General features: G+C 33.7%; 3 protein-coding genes across 3 annotated transcripts; 2 read left to right on the top strand and 1 right to left on the bottom strand.

Moving 5' to 3' along the window:
• The first annotated feature begins 1,411 nt into the window (after positions 1 to 1,411).
• LOC120090132 (ABC transporter G family member 20-like) lies at positions 1,412 to 4,232 on the top strand. Its single transcript, XM_039047651.2, has 2 exons — positions 1,412 to 1,872; positions 2,451 to 4,232. Exons 1-2 carry the CDS (start codon positions 1,458 to 1,460, stop codon positions 4,196 to 4,198), a joined length of 2,163 nt encoding a protein of 720 aa, XP_038903579.1. The 5' UTR covers positions 1,412 to 1,457; the 3' UTR covers positions 4,199 to 4,232.
• A 1,429-nt stretch (positions 4,233 to 5,661) lies between these two features.
• LOC150032839 (pathogenesis-related protein 1C-like) lies at positions 5,662 to 6,472 on the top strand. Its single transcript, XM_090307464.1, has one exon. The coding sequence runs from the start codon at positions 5,744 to 5,746 to the stop codon at positions 6,308 to 6,310; it is 567 nt and encodes a 188-aa protein (XP_090163590.1). The 5' UTR covers positions 5,662 to 5,743; the 3' UTR covers positions 6,311 to 6,472.
• Positions 6,473 to 7,911: 1,439 nt separating this feature from the next.
• ALS3 (aluminum sensitive 3) lies at positions 7,912 to 20,722 on the bottom strand. The gene is made up of 3 exons (XM_039047120.2): positions 20,171 to 20,722; positions 16,944 to 17,189; positions 7,912 to 8,495 (listed from the first exon to the last, which is right to left on the bottom strand). The coding sequence occupies exons 1-3, from the start codon at positions 20,402 to 20,404 to the stop codon at positions 8,181 to 8,183; spliced, it is 795 nt and encodes a 264-aa protein (XP_038903048.1). The 5' UTR covers positions 20,405 to 20,722; the 3' UTR covers positions 7,912 to 8,180.
• Between the last annotated feature and the right edge of the window lie 206 nt (positions 20,723 to 20,928).

Below are 20,928 nucleotides of genomic sequence, written 5' to 3'. Positions count from 1 at the left end.
ATATTTTATATATATAATGGGCATCTAAGGGGGAGCATTATAAATGTTATGATAGTAGATGACCATTAGATGCTCATGCTTAGTGTCCATCGACCATATATCATGCCCCCATTTCTCAAAATGTTGTCTATGTGTCTCAACATTATACATTATTAGTGTGTATGTAATCCACTTTCTATAAATAGTGGCATTTCGTGGGTTTTAAAAGACACACATCGGGCAAAATTCATGAAAATTGGAGAAACTGGAGATTTTAGAGAATTTTCTTATTTCATATCTTGTTCATTTATTTTACTTAATTTACTTATATATTATGTTTACTTTATGTTAACATTTATTTATTTATTTATTATATTATATTATATTGGTATTCGTGTTCCTGTTGTTCTACTCAAGTTCACAACAAAATTAACAATTAAAAAATTTGACCAAAATATAACAAAATCCAAACTCATTGAGACATAAAGTGATTTTATTATAAATTTAGTTCATCGACTTTAAAAATGAAATAAAATAAAATAAATAATATGTCCTTAAACTTTTAATTTTATGTCAAATAAGTACTTAATCTACTTGCACTTTAAATACTATTTTGGTTCCCTGTATTTTTAGTATTTGTTCATTTTTGTTCTTATACTTTCAACTTTGGTTCATTTTAGTCCTTGTACTTTCAAAATATTTGTTTTGATCCTCACATTTTAAAAAAGTGATCATTTTGGTCCCTTTATTTCTATTTTACTTCATTTTTAATGCATAGAAATAGTTACTTTTTTAGAATTCAATGACTAAAATGAACAAAAGTTGTAAGTACAAGGATCAAAGTGAACTTTCTAAAAGTATATGAACTAAAATAAACCAAAGCTGAAAGTATAAAGACCAAAATGAATATTTTAAAAGTACAAGGACCAAAATGAATAAAAGTCAAAAGTATAGAGACCAAATAAGTATTTAAATAAAGAAAATTACATTATTTAATTAAAAAGATTAAAATACTATGATAGTCCATATATTTTAAAGTGTATTTAATTTTAATTTCTATATTTTTCAATTGTCCAAATTTAGTCCTTGCTATTTTTTTTAAAAAAAACCCTATCCTTTGCATTTTTACTATAAAATTTGAAAATATATTGAGTTATTTTCGTTGAAGATGGTAGGAACTAAAATTGATGAGACTATTATGAAGCTAAAATGATATTTTTTTAACCAATTAAAAAAATATCTAAGGTTTCGTGAGAATGTAAATGTATGTAAGAAAGAGGAAGTTGGGTCGATTTATGTATGACATTGGTAAGAAAAGGGAAACCTTGCCGTCTCTTAATATTCTCCGGCCGTTGGAAATTTGATACTCCAAATTCAACAACCCAAACTTCTCTCCCCCACATTATAAATTCCTCGATTTTAGTGCCTTTCCTAACTAAATTTCCCTTTTCCGCGCCTCTAACCACAACGCCGCTGAAATGGCTGTCACCGGCGGCGACGATTTGCCGTACTTCAATGACGAATTGGAGCTCAGAGAGTTCGGCCGGCGGCCCACTCTCGGCGAGCTCCTGAAGCGAGTGGAAGATGCACAGTCGCCGGACCACCATGTCCTCGACGTTAGTTATGGGTGTAGGTACCCGGCGGCGGCGCCGTTGTTGTATCCTTTCAAGCTGTCGTTTAGGAATCTGAGTTACAGTGTGAAAGTTCGGCGGAGAGGAGGTGGTTCGTCGGTGCCGGAGAATTTGGCGGCGGAGGGGAATGGTGGAAGGGTGAAGTTGTTGCTTAATGATATCTCCGGCGAGGCGAGGGAAGGGGAAATTATGGCGGTGCTTGGTGCTAGTGGGTCTGGGAAATCTACGCTCATCGATGCTCTCGCCGATCGGATTGCAAAAGGTAGTTTTATTTTAAGGCCTACTTTAGTATGATTATAGGGCCGTTTCATAATTATTTCAAATTTAGAGGATATATGCACAATTTTCAAAAATGAAAAATCAAATAACAAAGACTCTAATTTTTTAAAAAAAATTTACATTTTAATTTTTTCTTAGATTTTTTAAAAATATTTGTAGAAAATAACAAAATAAGAAATAGAGGTGAAAGTTATGTTTGACCTCTTACTAAGTGTTAATTGAGCTATGTTCACATTAACAACCTCTCTTTTCTTTTCTCATTCATCTTGGATTAGAAAAAATAAAATAATTGCATGAATTACGTGCAAATAACTCAATTGAAGAATATATATTTTTTTCCAACTAATGGAGATAATCAATATTTAAAAGGTTAAAGTAGAAGTTTATTTCCTAAACTTGGAAGAAGTATTTAATTTGTTGGCAAAATTTGTTGAGTATGTAATAGGTTATAAAAAAATTAATTTTGTGCATAACAATCAAAGTTTAAATTTTGTGAGTTTGTGAGTTATGAACTATTCCCTAATAAAACCAAAATTAAAATTGAGCTGTAATTTTGACCAGGGAAGTTGAAAGGGACAGTGAGATTAAACAATGAAATTTTGGAATCTGGATTATTGAAAGTAATCTCTGCGTATGTTATGCAAGACGACCTTCTATTTCCGATGCTAACAGTGGAAGAAACTCTCATGTTCTCGGCCGAGTTTCGGCTACCTCGATCCCTCTCAAAATCCAAGAAGAAAGCTAGAGTTCAAGCCCTAATCGATCAATTAGGTCTAACAACCGCCGCAAACACCGTCATCGGTGACGAAGGCCACCGCGGCGTCTCCGGCGGAGAACGGCGCCGCGTCTCAATCGGAATCGACATTATTCACGATCCGATACTCTTGTTCCTCGATGAACCTACCTCAGGCCTCGATTCCACCAGCGCTTTCATGGTTGTCAAAGTTTTGCAAAGAATCGCTCAGAGCGGAAGCATTGTGATAATGTCCATTCATCAGCCAAGTTACCGAATCCTCTCTTTACTCGATCGATTGATCTTCCTCTCCCATGGAGAAACTGTTTATAGCGGCTCTCCGATGGATTTACCTAATTTTTTGGCCGAGTTTGGACATCCGATTCCAGGAAACGAAAATCGGACGGAATTTGCCTTGGATTTGGTTCGAGATCTGGAAGAAACCGCTGGTGGGACGAAATCCATGGTTGAACACAACAAATCGTGGCAGAGGAAGACGAAGATTCACTCTGAAGGTAACGAGATTCATCGATTTCATCTCTGTCTCAAAGACGCCATTAGCGCGAGCATTTCTAAAGGGAAATTGGTCTCGGGCGCTCCAACTGATTCGAATCGTTCATCTTCGTTCTCCAAATTTTCAAATCCTCTTTGGACTGAGATTTTAGTGATAGCGAAACGATCGATTATGAATTCAAGGAGAATGCCAGAGCTATTTGGAATTAGATTAGGCGCTGTTCTAATCACTGGAGTAATTTTAGCTACCATGTTTTGGCATCTCGATAATTCCCCTAAAGGCATTCAAGAACGCTTAGGGTTCTTCGCCTTCGCCATGTCCACAACCTTCTACACCTGTGCAGAGGCCATCCCTGTTTTCCTTCAAGAACGATACATTTTCATGAGAGAAACAGCTTACAACGCTTACCGTCGATCTTCATACGTTCTTGCACATTCATTAATCTCCATTCCATCACTGATTATCCTTTCTCTAACCTTCGCCGGAACGACGTATTTCGCCGTCGGTCTTGCTGGTGGCTTCTCCGGCTTTGTTTTCTTCTTCTTCGCCGTACTTAGCGCATTTTGGGCCGGAAGTTCGTTTGTAACCTTTCTATCCGGTGTTGTTTCTCATGTAATGTTGGGCTACACCGTCGTGGTCGCCATTTTAGCGTATTTTCTTCTCTTCAGCGGCTTCTTCCTCAGTCGGGATCGGATGCCGCCGTACTGGATCTGGTTCCATTACATGTCGTTGGTGAAGTATCCGTACGAAGCGGTGTTGCAGAACGAGTTTGGGAAGGAATCGGAGTGTTTCATCCGCGGCGTTCAGATGTTCGACAATACGCCGCTTGCGGCGGTGCCGACGACGGTGAAGATGGAGCTGGTGAAGAGCATGGGGAAGACGTTGGGGTTTAACATCACTGGATCCACTTGCGTTACTACTGGGTTTGATGTATTGAGGCAACAGGGGATTACGGATTTGAGCAAATGGAATTGCATTTGGATCAGTATGGCTTGGGGATTCTTTTTCAGGATTCTGTTTTACTTTGCTCTCTTGTTTGGTAGTAAAAACAAGAGAAACTGAAAATATACTTTGATAAAGAAGATCATTTATGATAGCCATCCACTCTCCATATTTTATTGATATTTTCATAAAATTTTTCGTAAAATTAAGAATTTGATATTTCCATCGCAATCAACATTTTTTAAACCTTAATGATGACTTGATGAATGGAATATATGATTCTATTGGATAATCATTTAGTCTTTTTTATTTTTAAAAATTAATCTTATAAACATTAGATATTACTTCCATGAAAATTAAGCTAAATTTTAAAAACTAAAAAAAAAAAAGCAGTTTTTAAAAGCTTTGTTTTTTTTGAATTTTGGCCAATAATTCAATAATTATAATTAAGAAAAATGTAAATAATTATAAGAATTTGGAGCAAATAGGCTTAATATTAAAAAACGAAATGGTTACCAAACGAGATCTATATATTTTATTTATTTATAGAACCATTTAGCTATATAGTTAATGGGTTAATTAATGAATGATGTAAGTTTACAAATATTTAGGACATCTTAGTCTACACTTATGTTTGTGCATCACATTCTATTATCCGATTATTATTTTTTATTAAGATACTAGAAAAAGTGACTTTGTTTTTAAAAGCATTTTTCACCGGTTAAGCTACTAATTTAAAAACAACATTCATCGTAGTATCACAATTAAGTGAATGTGATCAAATAATGACAACCAAAATGAGCATAGCTCAATTGATATCAAACATATATTACAATCTCGAGATCAACATTTATTATACTATTCATTATACAGTGTAGACACAATAAAGAAAAAGATTAAAAGATGTCTTGACTAATATAAGTTTATATACTAAAACTAATATAGTCATGGTTTTGGTTAAAAATATAATTTTGGTCAATATACTTATTTTATTCGATTTTAATCCATATACTTTCAGATGTCTCGTATCTTAAATTTAGTCTCACAAAGTCAACTATATCAATATTGGTTAAGTAATTACAATAACTTAATACATTTCGAAAATGTTGATAGATAATAAAAAAATATATATTAATTCAATAACAAACTAGTAGTAATGACTAAATTTAAGATTTTTTATGAAAAAATTAGGATCGATTAAAAGCACATAGACTAAAACTAAACGCTAAAAAATACATGTACTTAAATTGAACAAGTCTCAACGTATAAAGACCAAAATAATATTATAATTCATATTTATTAATTAGGTCATTCAACAAGTCGAATAATTATTATTTAAATTAATAGGTTAAATGTTTGAATTCATGTAATTAAGGATCGAGATGAATAGTAATTAATAAATAATCCAGGATTTAAATAAAATATTTATTGAAACAGAAGCTTAGATTAATAGGTAAATTTAATATTGTATCGTTAAGAGTAAATTATATCCCTAATAATACTTGCGTTTGCATAGAATATTTAAAAAAAGAAAAAGAAAAAACAGTAATTTCTATAATTAAGAAAAGCCAACGAGGCCATTGCTTCAGTTTCCTCTTTTTCGAATATGAATTCCTGCAAACCCTCGCCAATCAAAAACGCCCACCGCCCATCAGATCATCATCAATGTCGCCGCCCTACATTCCCGCCGCCGCCGTCGCCGCCTTCTCCCTCCTCCTCCTACATCTTGCGGCTGCGGGCGTCCAACCCCGGCCTCCGCCTGCATCCGCTTCCGCCTCCACAAACGCGACGACTGCACCTGCTCCTCCTCGACGCGGATCTTACGTACGCGAATTCCTTCAAGCGCACAACAAATTCCGATCGATTTTTCAACTTCCGCCGTTGAAATGGGACCGGAATCTGACTCGATTCGCGCGGCGGTGGGGCGAGAAACGCGCCGCGGATTGTAAAATGATCCATTCGTACGGTCCGTACGGCGAGAATATGTTTTGGGGGAAATTAGAGCACTGGACGCCGACGGAAGTGGTGGAATCATGGGCGGGCGAAAACAAATTTTACAATCTGAACAGTAATGAATGTGCCGCCGGCCAAATGTGCGGTCATTACACGCAGATTATTTGGAAGGAATCGCTCCGATTGGGCTGTGCGCGAGTTAATTGCGTTAACGGTGAGTTGCTGGTGATCTGTGAGTACGATCCGCCAGGAAATTATGTGAATGAGAAACCGGTTTGAGTTTCTCCGCCGCCGGAAATCGCCGGAAATCTGTTTGGATATGTTTTAATTTGAAGTCATTTATTATGGATTTTTTCCAATTCTTTTTTTGTTATTGTTTATCGTGTTTGTGTTCTTCGTCGTCTTCTTCGCCATGGATTGAAAGATTCGAAGTTGTTTAAATTTCTGGTGACGATTTTCGTTTCGTTCGGCGGATTTCAAGTTTCAGCATTCCTGCTTTTATCAGGCCAGAGAGGAATGAGAATCTTGAGAGCGATTAATTTGAGTATTTTTTCCCCTACAAAGATGAATGCATGATCATTATGATTTTTTACACTATAATTTTTTTTCTAAGAAAAAGTTAAATTGTGAAGTTCAAATAATGGTTCAATAAAAAAAAAGGGAAAAAAAAAATCAAATTACATTTTTTTTTTGTATTTTGGGGTTAAATATCCTATTCTAGTGTTGTTGATAATGAGAAATTAGTCAATTATTTTAAATTTGGCTAAATTATAATAAATGCAGAAAATAGTCCACTATTGTGTAAGTTGTAACATTATCTTTCAACATTTATAAATGTTTCTTCAGAAAATCTCGAAAAACTCGATCAACCCAACCTAATCGGAACTTGTGTTTTTTCATCCAATACAATTATATATATAGATATAGTTGTTTCAATTTAACATAATTCCATGATTTGAAGGTGACGAACATTAGAACTATTGTATTGTTATATTAGGTAGTTATAATGAGTAGCATTTTGAGGGCTAATAATCAAGTGTATCAACATGTTTAAAAGATTGTAAATATAACAAAATAAAGTAGTAAACTAGACTCCTATCAGCGAAATAATTTATCGTCAATAGACTTCGAGAGTTGGATCTAAATTTTTTATATCTGTCAATTCTTTTGCATTGTACTATGACTACCAATACTTTAGTCTCGATTGTTATATTTGTAATTGTACCTATTATATTCAACTCAAAGCTCAAGTTGTTCTATAGTAGATAGGATAGGATTAGGACCAAAATTTAAATAGGTCCAAGTCCACTCAGAAATTGGGCTAAGGTCCAAATAGACCCAAAGGATGGGTCAAAGTGAACAAAGCTCACACCAAATTTAAGTTAATTCTCACAAATCAAAAATTTTAAAAATCTTGTTCTTGTGTGAAGTCAACATGAGTTTTCAATTTAGCATATTCAAAAATAGGTTTTATGTTTAAGTTTGTTGGTGAGTGAATCTTGTAGGTCGATCTTGTGCGATTGCTTTCTAGCCAAGTTAACATGTACAAGATGTCATAGTGGTTCGGTATCGTTTCACACACTTTGATACCTAAATTAGTAAAGTGAAGTGTTTGATAGAATTTAAGCAATAGTTAACTACTCACATCTATGATCGTTGAAACGTACATCTAACTCACTGTTCAAGGACTTCTTTTCTTCTCATGTCAACGTAGGTTTTGAAGATCTTATGTCAACGTAGTCTTCGAAGGTCTCCATGGGCGCTGTCCTTTTGGTCTTGGACATTAATCAAAATCTGACCCACAACCAAGTTCATGTAAAGTCTTTTTTCAAAGCTAACTAACATAATAATGGAGGGTAAATTGTTTAACTACTTTTAAATTTTTGGTGAAAAGTTAGAACTTTTCATTGCATAGCGATCTAATTCAGAAAATTGAAAAAATACCAAACAAAATCAAAACTTTAGCCCCCTAATAAAATATAAAACTAAAAAGTTTATGAACAAAAACCAAAAGTAGCCTACAATTTACATTAAAAACTCCAAAAAGAAAACTACACATTAGAAAAGAAATGGAATCACAAAGCTTGAATGATATATTCTCTTCTTCGTCTTGGATGGGTAAAAACTGAACTGAGAAAGGGAAAAGAAATCAGGCGGCGGAAAAGACGGCGGTTTCCAGCTGGTAGGCGGCGGTGAAGAAGGAAGGCCAACATAGGTATGTGGACATGATGCTGCTGACTGTGGAAGCTCCGATCATAAAGTTCATTACCACAATTTGCAGCTGAATGGCTTCGATCGGTGAAGCTCCGCCCATTATCAGTCCGGTCATCGCCCCCGGCAGCGAGATCAGCCCCACCGTCTTCGCATTGTCCACCACCGGCGACAGTGCTACCACTAGCGCCCTCTTCACTTGCTGGTGCGTCGCCTGTCGCGGTGTTGCTCCTAGAGCTAATGCGGTTTCCACCTGAATCAGATGTGTCGAGAAGATGAATAAAAAATTAGGGTTAATCGTTGTTTGATTCAACGGTTAAGTTTAGAATGTTGTATTTGTTATTAACCATAGTATTTTAGGATGTTGTAGATGGATTCACTAATTTGGAGTTAACGAAAAATAAATTTATTAAACATAACTGAAAATTTTGAAACATTTTTAAAGTTTTTTAAACTGATTTAGTCCTTCAACTTTTAAATTTTCATTTTAGCTATTAAACATTTAAGCTTTTAAAATATGTAAAATTGTCGATTTTGACCCAAACACTTTTTCTGCATTTAAAACTAACTTCATTTTTAATATCTACTTCTTTTTTTTTCCCTTTTTCTAACGTTTCAGATTTTAAATGGAGGGACTCACCACGTAAAAAGACAATTTAGTCCCTCAACAAATGATCATTCAATTGTCTTGAATATTAAATATTCTAACTTACCTAATTCATATATCTTAAAATGGAAACTTCAATCTTCAGTTTCACATTTTGTTTGCAATAATAGAAATGCTTTACGTGAGGTGAGGGTCCCAACTTCAGAGGAATAATTATTTTCAGAGAGTCTCAAGTTCAGAGGAACAACTTCTTTCCTTTTCGAGAGTTCCAAAAGAGACAATTATGTTGAAAAGTAATTTTTTTATTTTTTTTTCAGAAAGTCGTAAAAATAGAGCAAAAATTTTTTTTTAAAAGAAAGTCGTAAAAATAAGTGTTATTTAATTCTGACATTTACTCATATCCAATAAACAAAACTCCTTGGTTATCTTATGTGAACTTAAACATGTATATGTGATATACAAGTGGATCATGTCTTAAGTGATAACCTAAATCATTCTATAGTATAAGGATTAAGTGGGATATCTGATCCTGGTGACACTACGGATACGGCCCGCTTTGTAGAGGTTTGCAAGTATTGTAAACTACTACAGATGGTTAATCCTGACCATTCATGTGGAGACGTGGAGCGGGGGTGTCCTATACAAAGAGTTTGTATAAGACCGGACCACGAGATGACTAGACTCTGTATATAACGACGTTGATACTAGAGACTTGCATCTCACCTAAACGACCATAGGTGACACGAACTCAATCCTGAGTGTTTTGTGAACTCTTGCCTTTGAGGACGGTCATTTGATTAGTATGGATGAGAGTGGCTAGATTGCCAACTCAACATGCCTACCTTTTTCGGGACTTGTCTGATATGGGAGCTTGGAACTCAATCCACAATATGGAATTCACTCCTTTCCCGAAGCAGGGATAAGTAGAGAGATTGCTCCCTTAAGGGCTGATTCCGGGGCTTGAACATAGTAGCCACAACTTCTCTTTGAAAGAGAAAACTCAGTCATAGTAGGACTATGATTTATGTTCATTAGAGGGATCAGTGGTACAAGAGACAAATGTAATTACAGGGGCATAACGGTCATTGGCCCAACTGTACTTACGAACGATCTGTGAAGGGTTGTCGCATTGCTGATTGGTTAAGATGGACACATAATATATCTGTAGTGAGGAGAGTTCAACTATCAGTCTTTAGTGAGTGCCTGGTAGTTAACGGATTGTGGATCCCGTGACTAAAGAATTTAGTCAGTTATTCACATACTGTTGGAGCTTCGGATTTACAGGTCTATGAGGTCCCTTTGGTAGCTTGGATTCATGTTGAAGGATCAGTTCTTAGTGTTGATTTGAAATTCAAATTGACAAGAGGTATTTTGATTATATGTGATATAATCGGTATGATGTATGAGATACATCTAGTGGAGGATTAATGTAAATGAGATTTACATTAAGTACCATGGAATAGAAAAAGAACTATGGTTTATATGTTTCATGAGATGCAATATTAAGACTATAGGTTATAAATATAGTATGATAAGTTGGTTATCATTTATGTTTATAATAATATTAATTATTAGATAATTAATACCTTTTGGGTGGTTATTGATCATGGTAACTGTGAGTTTAAAAGGAAATCGGTTTCCTATTTTGAAAAAGAGTTTTTACAGAAGTTTTCACAAAAGTTTGAAAAGAATTTGAGTTCTCTTTCCGGCGAAAAGAAACTCATGAAAGTCGTCAAGTAAATACAGATTTATTAAACGACGGCTGGGCGAGCTAAAGAATCGTGCAGGTGCTAATTAAACGATCGTGCAATGTTTACTAAACGATCGCATAGCTTTGCTAGACGATCGCTGGCCCAAGGTAAACTATTGTGTAGAATCGACCGAGCTAAACGATCGCATAGCTTTTGCTAGACGATTGCATAGTTTTATCTAAATGATTGGGCATCGACCTATGCAATAGGTTTCCGACTTCTCCCACTTACCCAGTCGTGTACGCGATCGTTGTTTCCTCCGCTCGTCTGCCTCACACCAAGTCCAAACAGAGCTCACCCTCTGAATTCTCACATCGGGAATACCAAGGTCGCCTTGTTGGTGGTGTCAGACTGAACTCGACATTGTCGAGGTTTTTCGGAGGCCGTTCGTGGTGCTGCGGAGGTCATTCGCTGTTGCGGAGGAGTTCGTGATCGAGGAGATTGTTGAGGACGAGCGCGAAGTATTCGTGCTGTGTTGCGATCATATAGATCAAGTGTTCTTGGTTGCTGTTGTTCGATCAGAGTGCGTATCGGAGCGTGGAGACGCTTCTACTGATGTTCGTATAGAGTTTGTCTCTTTGTACATTTATTGTTCATGCTGTAATTTTCTGTAAATTGTATAACTGCTTGTTTTGAAGTCGACTATAAATGATTTATTGTTTCATGATTGTAATTTGGAATGGTCTTGCTTCCGCTACTCACGGAAATCTCGAGCGTCGATTTCCTTCACTATAGTGGTGTGTCTGGGTAGTTAACGAATATTGATTAATTAGGTTTAAAGAGTTTAATCAATTAATCTCATATCGTTGAATCTCATGATCCGAGGTCCATTAGGTTCCTCTACTAGCTCGTTAAAAGATTAAACCTAAGAATAGCGTGTTGAGAGGATTTGAAATGTTCAAATTCAGTTTAGGGTTTGAATTATTATATTCGATATAATTAAACATTTTATTAACAAATTAAACGATTTTGGAGAGTTCGAAATATTTGAATGAGATTTAAATTTTAATTACATGAATAAGGATTCATGTTTTGGATTAGGTTTTTAATTAATTTAATATTGATATTAAATTATTAAATTATTAAATTAAATTTATATAATTAATTAATTATTTAAAATAAAGTATTTTAGATAATTTTGAATTTCAGATTTCAAATTCAGAATTTAAGTTTTTTTAATTTGATTTGATTTTATCTAAAAATTGAAATTAAATTAAAAAAAAATATTTAAAATGGAAAGTGGCTTTCCCACTTTTTCCATAATCTTCCACCTATTCCACTTAATTAGTGGATGATTGAGTATCAATCTCCACATTGAATCTTTTTGCATGTTCAAATTACTTAAATACAAATTAACTTGAAGAAAGCTCTTGTGATGGTCTACTTCAAATATTGAAGAAGAAATTTAAGGAGATTTCGAGCAATCAAGTGTATTCACTCAAGGTTGTATTCTTTAAACCCTATTTCTGTTATTATCATGAACTTGTATGTTAATCCACTAAAATTGATATAATTAGAGTGCTTAGGATCCTAATAGATTACATGTGTTGATTGTCAACTCTATCATCGTGAAGTTGCCTTTCGCGTGAAGATGACTTTGTCCAACTTTACTAGACAATTCTTTTGTTCAATTTTTGTCTCGTGCAGCTGAACTAATCGAGCCGTCTCGTGAAATTGACCAGGTCAACTCTCTCGTAAAGTCAACTTTCTTCTATTTTTTTTAAATATTTATTTATACATTTTTTTCTAGCCAGTAAGTTTTATCTTTATTTGCAAAATGTCTCGTGTCTTTGTTTGCTATGGCGGTATTTGGAATAAGGATGAACAAGAATATACAGGCGGTAATCTAGGGGGTTTGGATGTAAAATGTGACATTTTCTTTCAAAACTTCTTATTGGAGTTGTATAATCTAAGTGGGATTGACCCAAAAAACCACGATCTCACCCTAAGATGTCTATACAATTTTGGATCCGGGGTTCCTACGTATTTAATATGAAATGATCAAGAACTTAAGTTTTTTTTTTTTTTTTTAAAAAAAAAAAAAAATGGGGAGGACGTATGTAGGCCCTCTATCTATTTATCAACGAAATCCAAACAGGTATGATGACAACGACTTAAACCCCAGTTGCTCATACCAATCAAGCTTTCCATATAATTTAGTCCAAGAATATCCACCCCCTATTATCCTACACAACCTTCCTTCAAACAAAATTATCCTTTAAACTATGCTACATCACTAATCCCCTTAGATAATAATGTTTCCCCATATAAACTATCCAACGACAGTTTCTTTGTTTATCCATATAATCCTAAGGATAATGGTCCATCCTCCTCAATATATAATGAGGATGATATTGGTTGTGTAGATAGGGGGGTTTAGGCATAATGTAAGTGATGAGAATGAGATTGAAGATGAAAATGTATGTGTTGAAGGAGTTTTTTAGCATGGTGTATGAGAGGGAAACGTGAACCCAGAGGAGAACATAATTGAAGTCGATTCAGACTACCAGTTGGGTTTTATGTCCTAAAACTTGCAGTTTGTAAAATGATAAATATTTTCTATTATCAATATACTTGTTATTGATCTCATAAATTGTATGAAAGTCTAAATCCAATAAACTAAGACCCATGACTATTGTATGAGTACTTGAACTTTATGTGGAGACATAAGAGTGGATCAGGTTCGAGTAAATAGTCAAAATGATCTATGGTACATGAATGAGGTTGAATACCTTATTCTGGTAACACCATTGGATGTAGCCTACTCTGTAGTTGTTACAAAGAGTTGTAAAGTGCTACATACGATGTGATCTTAATTCGTACATGTTATGACATGAGAAGTGGGGGCATCCTATGCAATGAGTTTGCATAAGATCAGGACCAAGAAATAAGTCACTCTTACTTTATAACGCTGCTTACTATTTAAGACTGACTATTTCACCTAAATGACCTAAGTAACTCGATTTTAATCCTGAACTAACTATGAACTTCTTTTTATTCGGGATTTCCCTTAGATTTGCATAGTTGAGGGTTGGCTCAACAGCACCAGCTCAATAAGACTCCCATTTCAGGGGTAAGACCGGATAGATAGCTGGGGACATAGGGTGCACGAAAATTCACACCTACCCGATTTAGGGATAGGAGAAAGGTTGTTATCTCAAGTACTGAATCCAGGTCTTGAACAAGGGGCTCCACTCTCTCACTGGGCTGAGAGAGTTTGGTCTGGTGATTGGATCACAAACCAGTTGTTCATTAGAGGATCAGTAGGGACTTGAGAAATAAGACGTAATCTCAGGGGGTAAAACAGATATTTGACCCAACCGTTATTACGAACAACCTGTGAAGGGTTGACTTGCTGATTATGGTTAAATAATGTGGACATAATATATCTACCGTGAGGGGAGTGCAACTATGAGATTTAGTGGAATTACCCATTAGTTAACGAATGGAGATTAATTTGGTCTAATGAGTTTAGCCAATTAATCTCGGATCGTTGGAGCCCATGATCTGTAGGTCCGCGAGGTCCTCCTACTAACTCGTAACGGACTAGCTTTAGAATAGCGTGATAAGTTAATTTGAAACGTTCAAATTAGAATTAAGGGAATTAGTAATTATATGAGATATAATTACATGTTTAATTTTAGAATTAAACGGAATACGATAATTTATATATTTAAATATGATTTAAATATATAAAGATGGAGATGTGTTAAAATTAATTTAATATTTGATATTAAATTAATTAAGTTTTATTTAATAATTAATTTATGAATTTAATTAAATTTTCATTTTTTTAAAATCAAAATAGATTTATAAAATCAAATTTTGATTTTTAGATAAAATTTGAAAAATTGAAAAACAAAAACACAAAATGGAAAAATAGATTTTTCCATTATCCATCACCTAAGTAGCTCACACATGAAGCGTTATTTGCCTTGTCTTTTCCAAGCATGAGATGCAGCTTTTCTCTTTGCATGTTGATCTACAATATAATGAAAAGATTGGAGTGAAAATTGGGCATGCAATCTAAAGAGTTTTGAGAGAAAAACTGGTTTGAAGAAAGGTTCTTCAACAAAGTTGCAACAATGAGTTTTTCTCCTTCATCCTTTGATTGAGCTTGTTTTGAGTCCCACAACTCAATCTAAAGCACCAAGAGAATAGTGAAGAAGATCTTGAGGTGATCTACAACAAGATATGGAGAAGATAGCAGCTAGAGATGGAGCTTTGAAGAAGTTCTATAAGAGATATGTCTTGAAACTCACTTTTTCTGCAAAAGCATGCTTTATATTTTACCAAAATTAATGAATTTGAATGCTTAGATGATCCTTGTGCTTCCGCTGCTATTGATACAATCCTAATTACCAGAGGAATTGGATGATGAGTCCATGAGTCTGATGAGATGACTGAAGATGATGACAGGGACGTTCAAATGGAGGGTGAGTGTAGTAATCATCAATGTAAAGATACCAATTTGTACGTGGAAAATACTCATGCAGAACCTTTGAGTGCATGTCTTGAAGTGGAAATGATTGTGTCAGGTCAGATGTTTGAAAGCGAGGACATCAATATTAAGGTAGGGCAGATATATTTTTCAAATGGAGATCTTTGTGTTGTCCTTTTTCGCTATACGCCAGAATTTTGAACATAGAACACAAATCCATGAAATCACTATTGGTTGTTAAGTGTAGACATGATGTCTGTCATTGGAGGACTCAAACTCGAAAGCTTAAGGATTCAGAGTTGTTCAAAATAACAAGGTATCAGGATGTCCATATATGTTCATAGCAATTAATGGATCACGACTACCATCAAGCTAGAAGCAAGTTAGTCATTCATCTGGTTAAGTCCAAGTTCACGAATGTTGGTAGGACGTATAGGCCGAAGGATATCGCAGTATATGCGGGAGGAATATGGTGTCAATACTAGTTATATGAAAGCTTGGTGGTCTAAAGAAGAGGCGTTAATAATAGTCCGAGGTCAAACTCATCCTTACTGAACGATACCCTAGACTGGGACAGATTAAAAGAAATTACATTCGATCTATCATCCACGACCTCCCTTAGAAGTAGGTGATGTATCGATTGTCCATTGAGGGAGATGGTACTATCTAATATAGGTCTGAATATGGTCTGCCTAAACATGTCTAACTGGACCCTCGTTAACTTCATCCGGATCACCATACAGGTCTTAGCTAGATGAGAAGACGAAGATAATGAAGTCTTAAAGTATCATGCTGGCTCAATCCTTGGCTCCATAATAATTACCTATACGTGCCATAAAATATGGTACAATGTTAAAATCCCTAATGAAAGAAAATACCCTTAAAAAGGATGAACTTCACGAGAAAGAAGCTAGAGAGTCATCACCAAAAAACAACTCTCGTGAAGTTTATAAGAAAGCTTGAGTTGTACTCTCTACGGTTTGTCTCGTAAAATTACTTCACGAGACAAACTTACAACATTATGAGACAAACGACAGAGAGCTTTCGAACCATTTTACGAACTCCCACCGTTGCGAATACTTCACGAGACAAATATTCGCAACAACTTCACGAGATATTTGTCTCGTGAAGTTCAATACACCCAAAAAATATAAAATCAAACCCAGACCAACATATAGCTCTTACCCCATGTATCTTACAGGTTCTTTTAAGTTTGTTAAAGTTTAAAGATGATAAAAAAAAAAAAAAAGGGTTTTGGATTTTCACTACACATTCCTACTAGAAATCATGCAAACTCTCCCTCTATAAACAATAAAATCGATACATTTAGAAATAAAGAAAATGGAAAAGGTACCTTTTGTCAAAATCCGAATCAGACGAAGGAGTAATGGAAGACGAAAAAAGAGGTTTTTTTTATAAGGGTAGGGGAATCTTTGCGAGAAGATAGTCCAACAATGGTGAAGAAAACTCAACGAAAAGAAGAATAGAAAACCCTAACTTCCATGAGAAGATAAAGAGATTCGATTTAACTTTTTGAAATGATCATTTATTGAGGGTAAAATTATCTTTTTACGTGGTGGATCCTCCATTTAAAGTCTGAACCGTTGGAAAAATAGTTAAGAAAAGTAGAATTTAAAGATAAGGTTACTTTTGAATGAAAAAAAGTTTTTGGATCAAAATCGATAATTACCTCGAAAATATCTTATTTAGTTAATGAACTTTTAAGAAAAACAATTATTTTGTTCCTTATCTTTATTTTAATTTCAAAAATTAACCACGCAACTTCATTTTTTTTTAATTTTTTTTTAATGTATAAAGACTTCATCGATTCATCAATTTTCACAAAATAAAAAATTGAAAAGTTAATTAAAGCGAGATAACTAACAGGGAGAGAGAAATTACAAGGCTGAATTGAGTTCTGATATCATCTCGGAGTCTTTTCATGGTGACTCCGGTGACTGTCATGGAGTTTCCGACCATCATTCCGGCGACGGGGATTATGTATCTTGGAGTGAGAGGGAAGACCCCCAACACCACAAGCATCACCATAGTCACTGAAGTTCCGGTCAAAATCGAAGCTCCGGCCACCAACTTTCCTCGAGGCACGTGCTTGGCACGCTGCCCTGCTGTGTACCCAGCAACCGTCACCTTGCCACAACAAACATCACGGTTTCATTTTATATCATTTTGGTTGTTAACGCAATGTAAGGTAGACAAAAAAAATAAAAAAAGTTTGTATCACACATTTTTGCATGTTGTTGAACTAAAAAGTTTTAATTCATTTCAAATAGATTTTAAATTTTGTATATATTCTAAATTTAATCTCTATGATACTATTTAGTAACAATTTGATTTTTAGTTTTTGTTTATGACAATAAATCTATAGACACTATTTTCACCTCAAATTTTCTTCCTTTGTTATCTTCCTCTTACCAATGATTTAAAAAACTAAGTCAACATTTGAAAAAAAAAAAAAAAAAAAAAAGCTTTTCAAAACTTCTTTTTGTTTTCTGAATTTAACTAAGACTTCAACCACTGAAATAGATAAATCATTATAAGAATTGAGGAAAAAATAGACTTAATTTTTAAAAACAAAAAACACAAGACAAAATAGTTGCCAAACGGAATCTATAATTTTTAAATTTTCAATTCTAATTTGATTCCTATAGTTTCAAAAGTTTCATTTTAATTTAGTTTCCACAGTTTCATCAAATTGGACAAACAATTTTTATTAGATTACCAACTTGATCGATTGATTTTTGTGAAAATGGGATGATGGTTCCTGTTTGCTTAACTGTATTAGTTGATTGTATGAAAGTTTAGAGTTATGCTAAAAAAACAAAGAAATAAATATGTAGATTTTTCAAGTGTGTAATAGATAGCTTTTATAAAAGCTTAAAAATTTTATAGTACCATATGGAGTAAATTAACATTAAGACCAAGTTAAATTGAAACCTTTTTTTCAATGAAAATAATCAAAATGAAAATATGTCCAAATTGTATGGACCCAAATGTACAATTTATACATAAATTTCAAACCAAATATATATATTTATTTCGTGAGTGTCAGGGTCAGCTCATGTACACTTCGACTAATCTCACGTGACAACCGCTTAACCTTACAACATTTGGATGTTAAAGAAACTCATATGATATTAAATTCTAAGTAGGTGACTACCATTAATTCAACCGATTCCCCTTTGATCTTTTTTAGACAAAAAAAAAAAAATATACTTACCAACTAATTTGTACCACATGGGACAAGAATAAAAATATGTTAACTTATAAACTAAAGATCACAAAACATCTCATTTTCTCCATATTTTATATCGCACAAATCTTAACTGAATTAAAAACAAAACACAACCATGTAAATAAATATATAAAATGATGTCAGGTATTTCGACGAAAATAGTTTATGAGATTTAATCAAATTATAAGATTATAATACATACAAACGTATAAAACAATAAATATATATTATCTCAATATTCTAAACACCTACAACAATTGAATTAAAGTTGACCTGAAATTGATAATGATTAAATTTGTAACTTGCCTCATAAAAGAATTATATATTTACCATCAAAATTTAAAATCCCCAAATTTGGACTATAGACTTTGATATTTATAATCAGCGCATAAAATTTGCACATGGTCACGATCAGTCCCAAGTTGACCATCACACTTTAACATCATTTTTTCCCCAAATAACTCCTTACATTAGTGAACAAAATGTCATGTTAAAATTTTGATAGAAAATGTGGGATGAAAATGACAATAAAGTGACAAAAGGGTCACTTTATTTTTCTTCATAAATATAAAAATTAAAAATAAACATTCCAAAAATACATTGATAAAATGAACAAAAGAAAATATTTAAACTAAAATGAAACAACCAAATAAACAAAAATCATAATATATGACCAAAATAATATAGTTACACCTTAGTCTTTTCTACACAAACGCGGAAAACTATTTTATAAAATCAATTTTTTTATTATTTATAAAAAGTAAAATCAAAGGATAAGATACTTTCAACTAAAGAAGGAAATAAAGATTCCCGAATGAAATCAATAGCATCCAAAAAAGTTTTTACAAAATTATTCAAAAAAAATAAAAAAAAATTGCTTCAAATTTTAATTCCAATAATATCATCTTTTTATTATTATTTTTTTTTTAAAAAAAATGCTCATGAGCACGACACCCACAAACAAAGAATCATTAGGTGCAATTTATATGATTCTTCTCTTTACCATACAAAAAAAGAATAAATAAAATTGACATATGATAGTTTTTTATTAGATGCAGCGTAGGTTGTACAAAATATTGGTGTAACCCAATTGTACTTAAGTGATATAACTTATATCACCTTCTAATTAAAATTATTAAAAAAAAGAAATTAATATGACCTGTTGCAAATATTTGAAAGTCGTATAATCTCGAAAAAAGAAAAAGAACTTTCTAGAAGTTAACTCTTTTAGCTCTGTTTTAGGAAATGAAAAACAAATCAGGAAGGCATAAGAGAACCGACTTATATATTTCCCAAAGTCTCAAGAGAAGAGAAGGAAAACTGGATAAATTACAAATGTGTGCATCTAATAATTTCCAAAATTTAAAAATATTTTAATTAGTTTTAGTTTAAAAAATAGTTTATAGTATAGCATTTAAACTTTAATTCTGTAATAATTACCCAACCCAACACATTAAGCTGATAAAATTATCGACAAATATAATATTATATTATCATTTAACTCTAGGTTAAATCATCGATCAACTAAAAAATAAGATGGTAGGTTAAGAAAAATTCCGCTTAAAATTTTATAGAATATCCAAGCCAGTAAAAATCAATATGAATCGGAGGAGGAAATGATTTAGGAGGTTCGAATTTAGAAATTCAAATTACCAATCAATTGAAAGATTTAAGCAACTACGAGAATTCACAAATCAAGAATGTTCTTTGAACTTAAAATTCTTCCATAAACTCTAATTATACCAAATTTTGGTGGATCCAAGTAAATTTCAGTGAGTTGATTTGGAGTATAATTTTAAAAAAATGATGTAAAAGTAAGAATGAAAGATCCTCAGAGACCAAAGATCAAACAGTTTGAAGGCAGAAAAAAGGTTACCATGAAAAGATAGGCGAGAAGGATCCAAGCAAGGTTTTGCTGGTTGAAGATGAACTGAAGAACAAAGCCAATAACAGAGAGCTGAAGAAAAGCTCTGAAAATGGCGTAGATCATTTCGCCTTCGAGGCCGAGTTTCTGGAAGTAAGAGAGAAGAACGGCGAGGGCGACAATGGCGGTGGCGAGAAAAGGCTTGGTCATTCCTTGAAGGAAATCGAGAAGCCATTGGAGATCCATAGGAATTCAGAGAAGAAATCAAGGGAAGAGAGAGAGAGAAATAAAGAGAGATTTGTTCGTTTGTGTTGGACATTGGGAGTGGAGAATGAGGTATTTTACAAGGTGTGTGTACGTGTGTCAGAAATTGATTGATTGCGTTGCGTTCCCACCTCCCCCTGGTACGTAGGGCTTGGTCATCAACTCTCCCAATTTCAATATATTTGCTTCTCCCGCAATTTCTCCTCTTAAAATATCATTTAAGGGGTGTTGTCTGTGATTTTAGTCTCTGTGTTAGAATAGTGGGTGTTTCGGCATCCATTATAATCTATAATTAGTTACGGAATACCATTTCGAGTCCTCTTTCCTATATTCTCATAGTATGGACAATATTCCGTATTATCCTCACATATTAGTGGTGTTAAAAAAATTGATAACTAGAAAAAAATCGATCAATTCGACTCAACTTGTATGATTTGAATTGAATTATCAATTTATTTGGGTTGGATTTAGTTCAAATAAAATGAAAATTTTATATATTATGTTGG

The sequence above is a fragment of the Benincasa hispida genome, chromosome 11, assembly GCF_027475165.1.
Source record: "Benincasa hispida cultivar pf3 chromosome 11, pf3_genome.v1.1, whole genome shotgun sequence".
Taxonomy (NCBI): domain Eukaryota; kingdom Viridiplantae; phylum Streptophyta; class Magnoliopsida; order Cucurbitales; family Cucurbitaceae; genus Benincasa; species Benincasa hispida.
The sequence above is the reverse complement of the archived record's forward strand: the minus strand, read 5'-3'. Positions and strand labels throughout refer to the sequence as shown.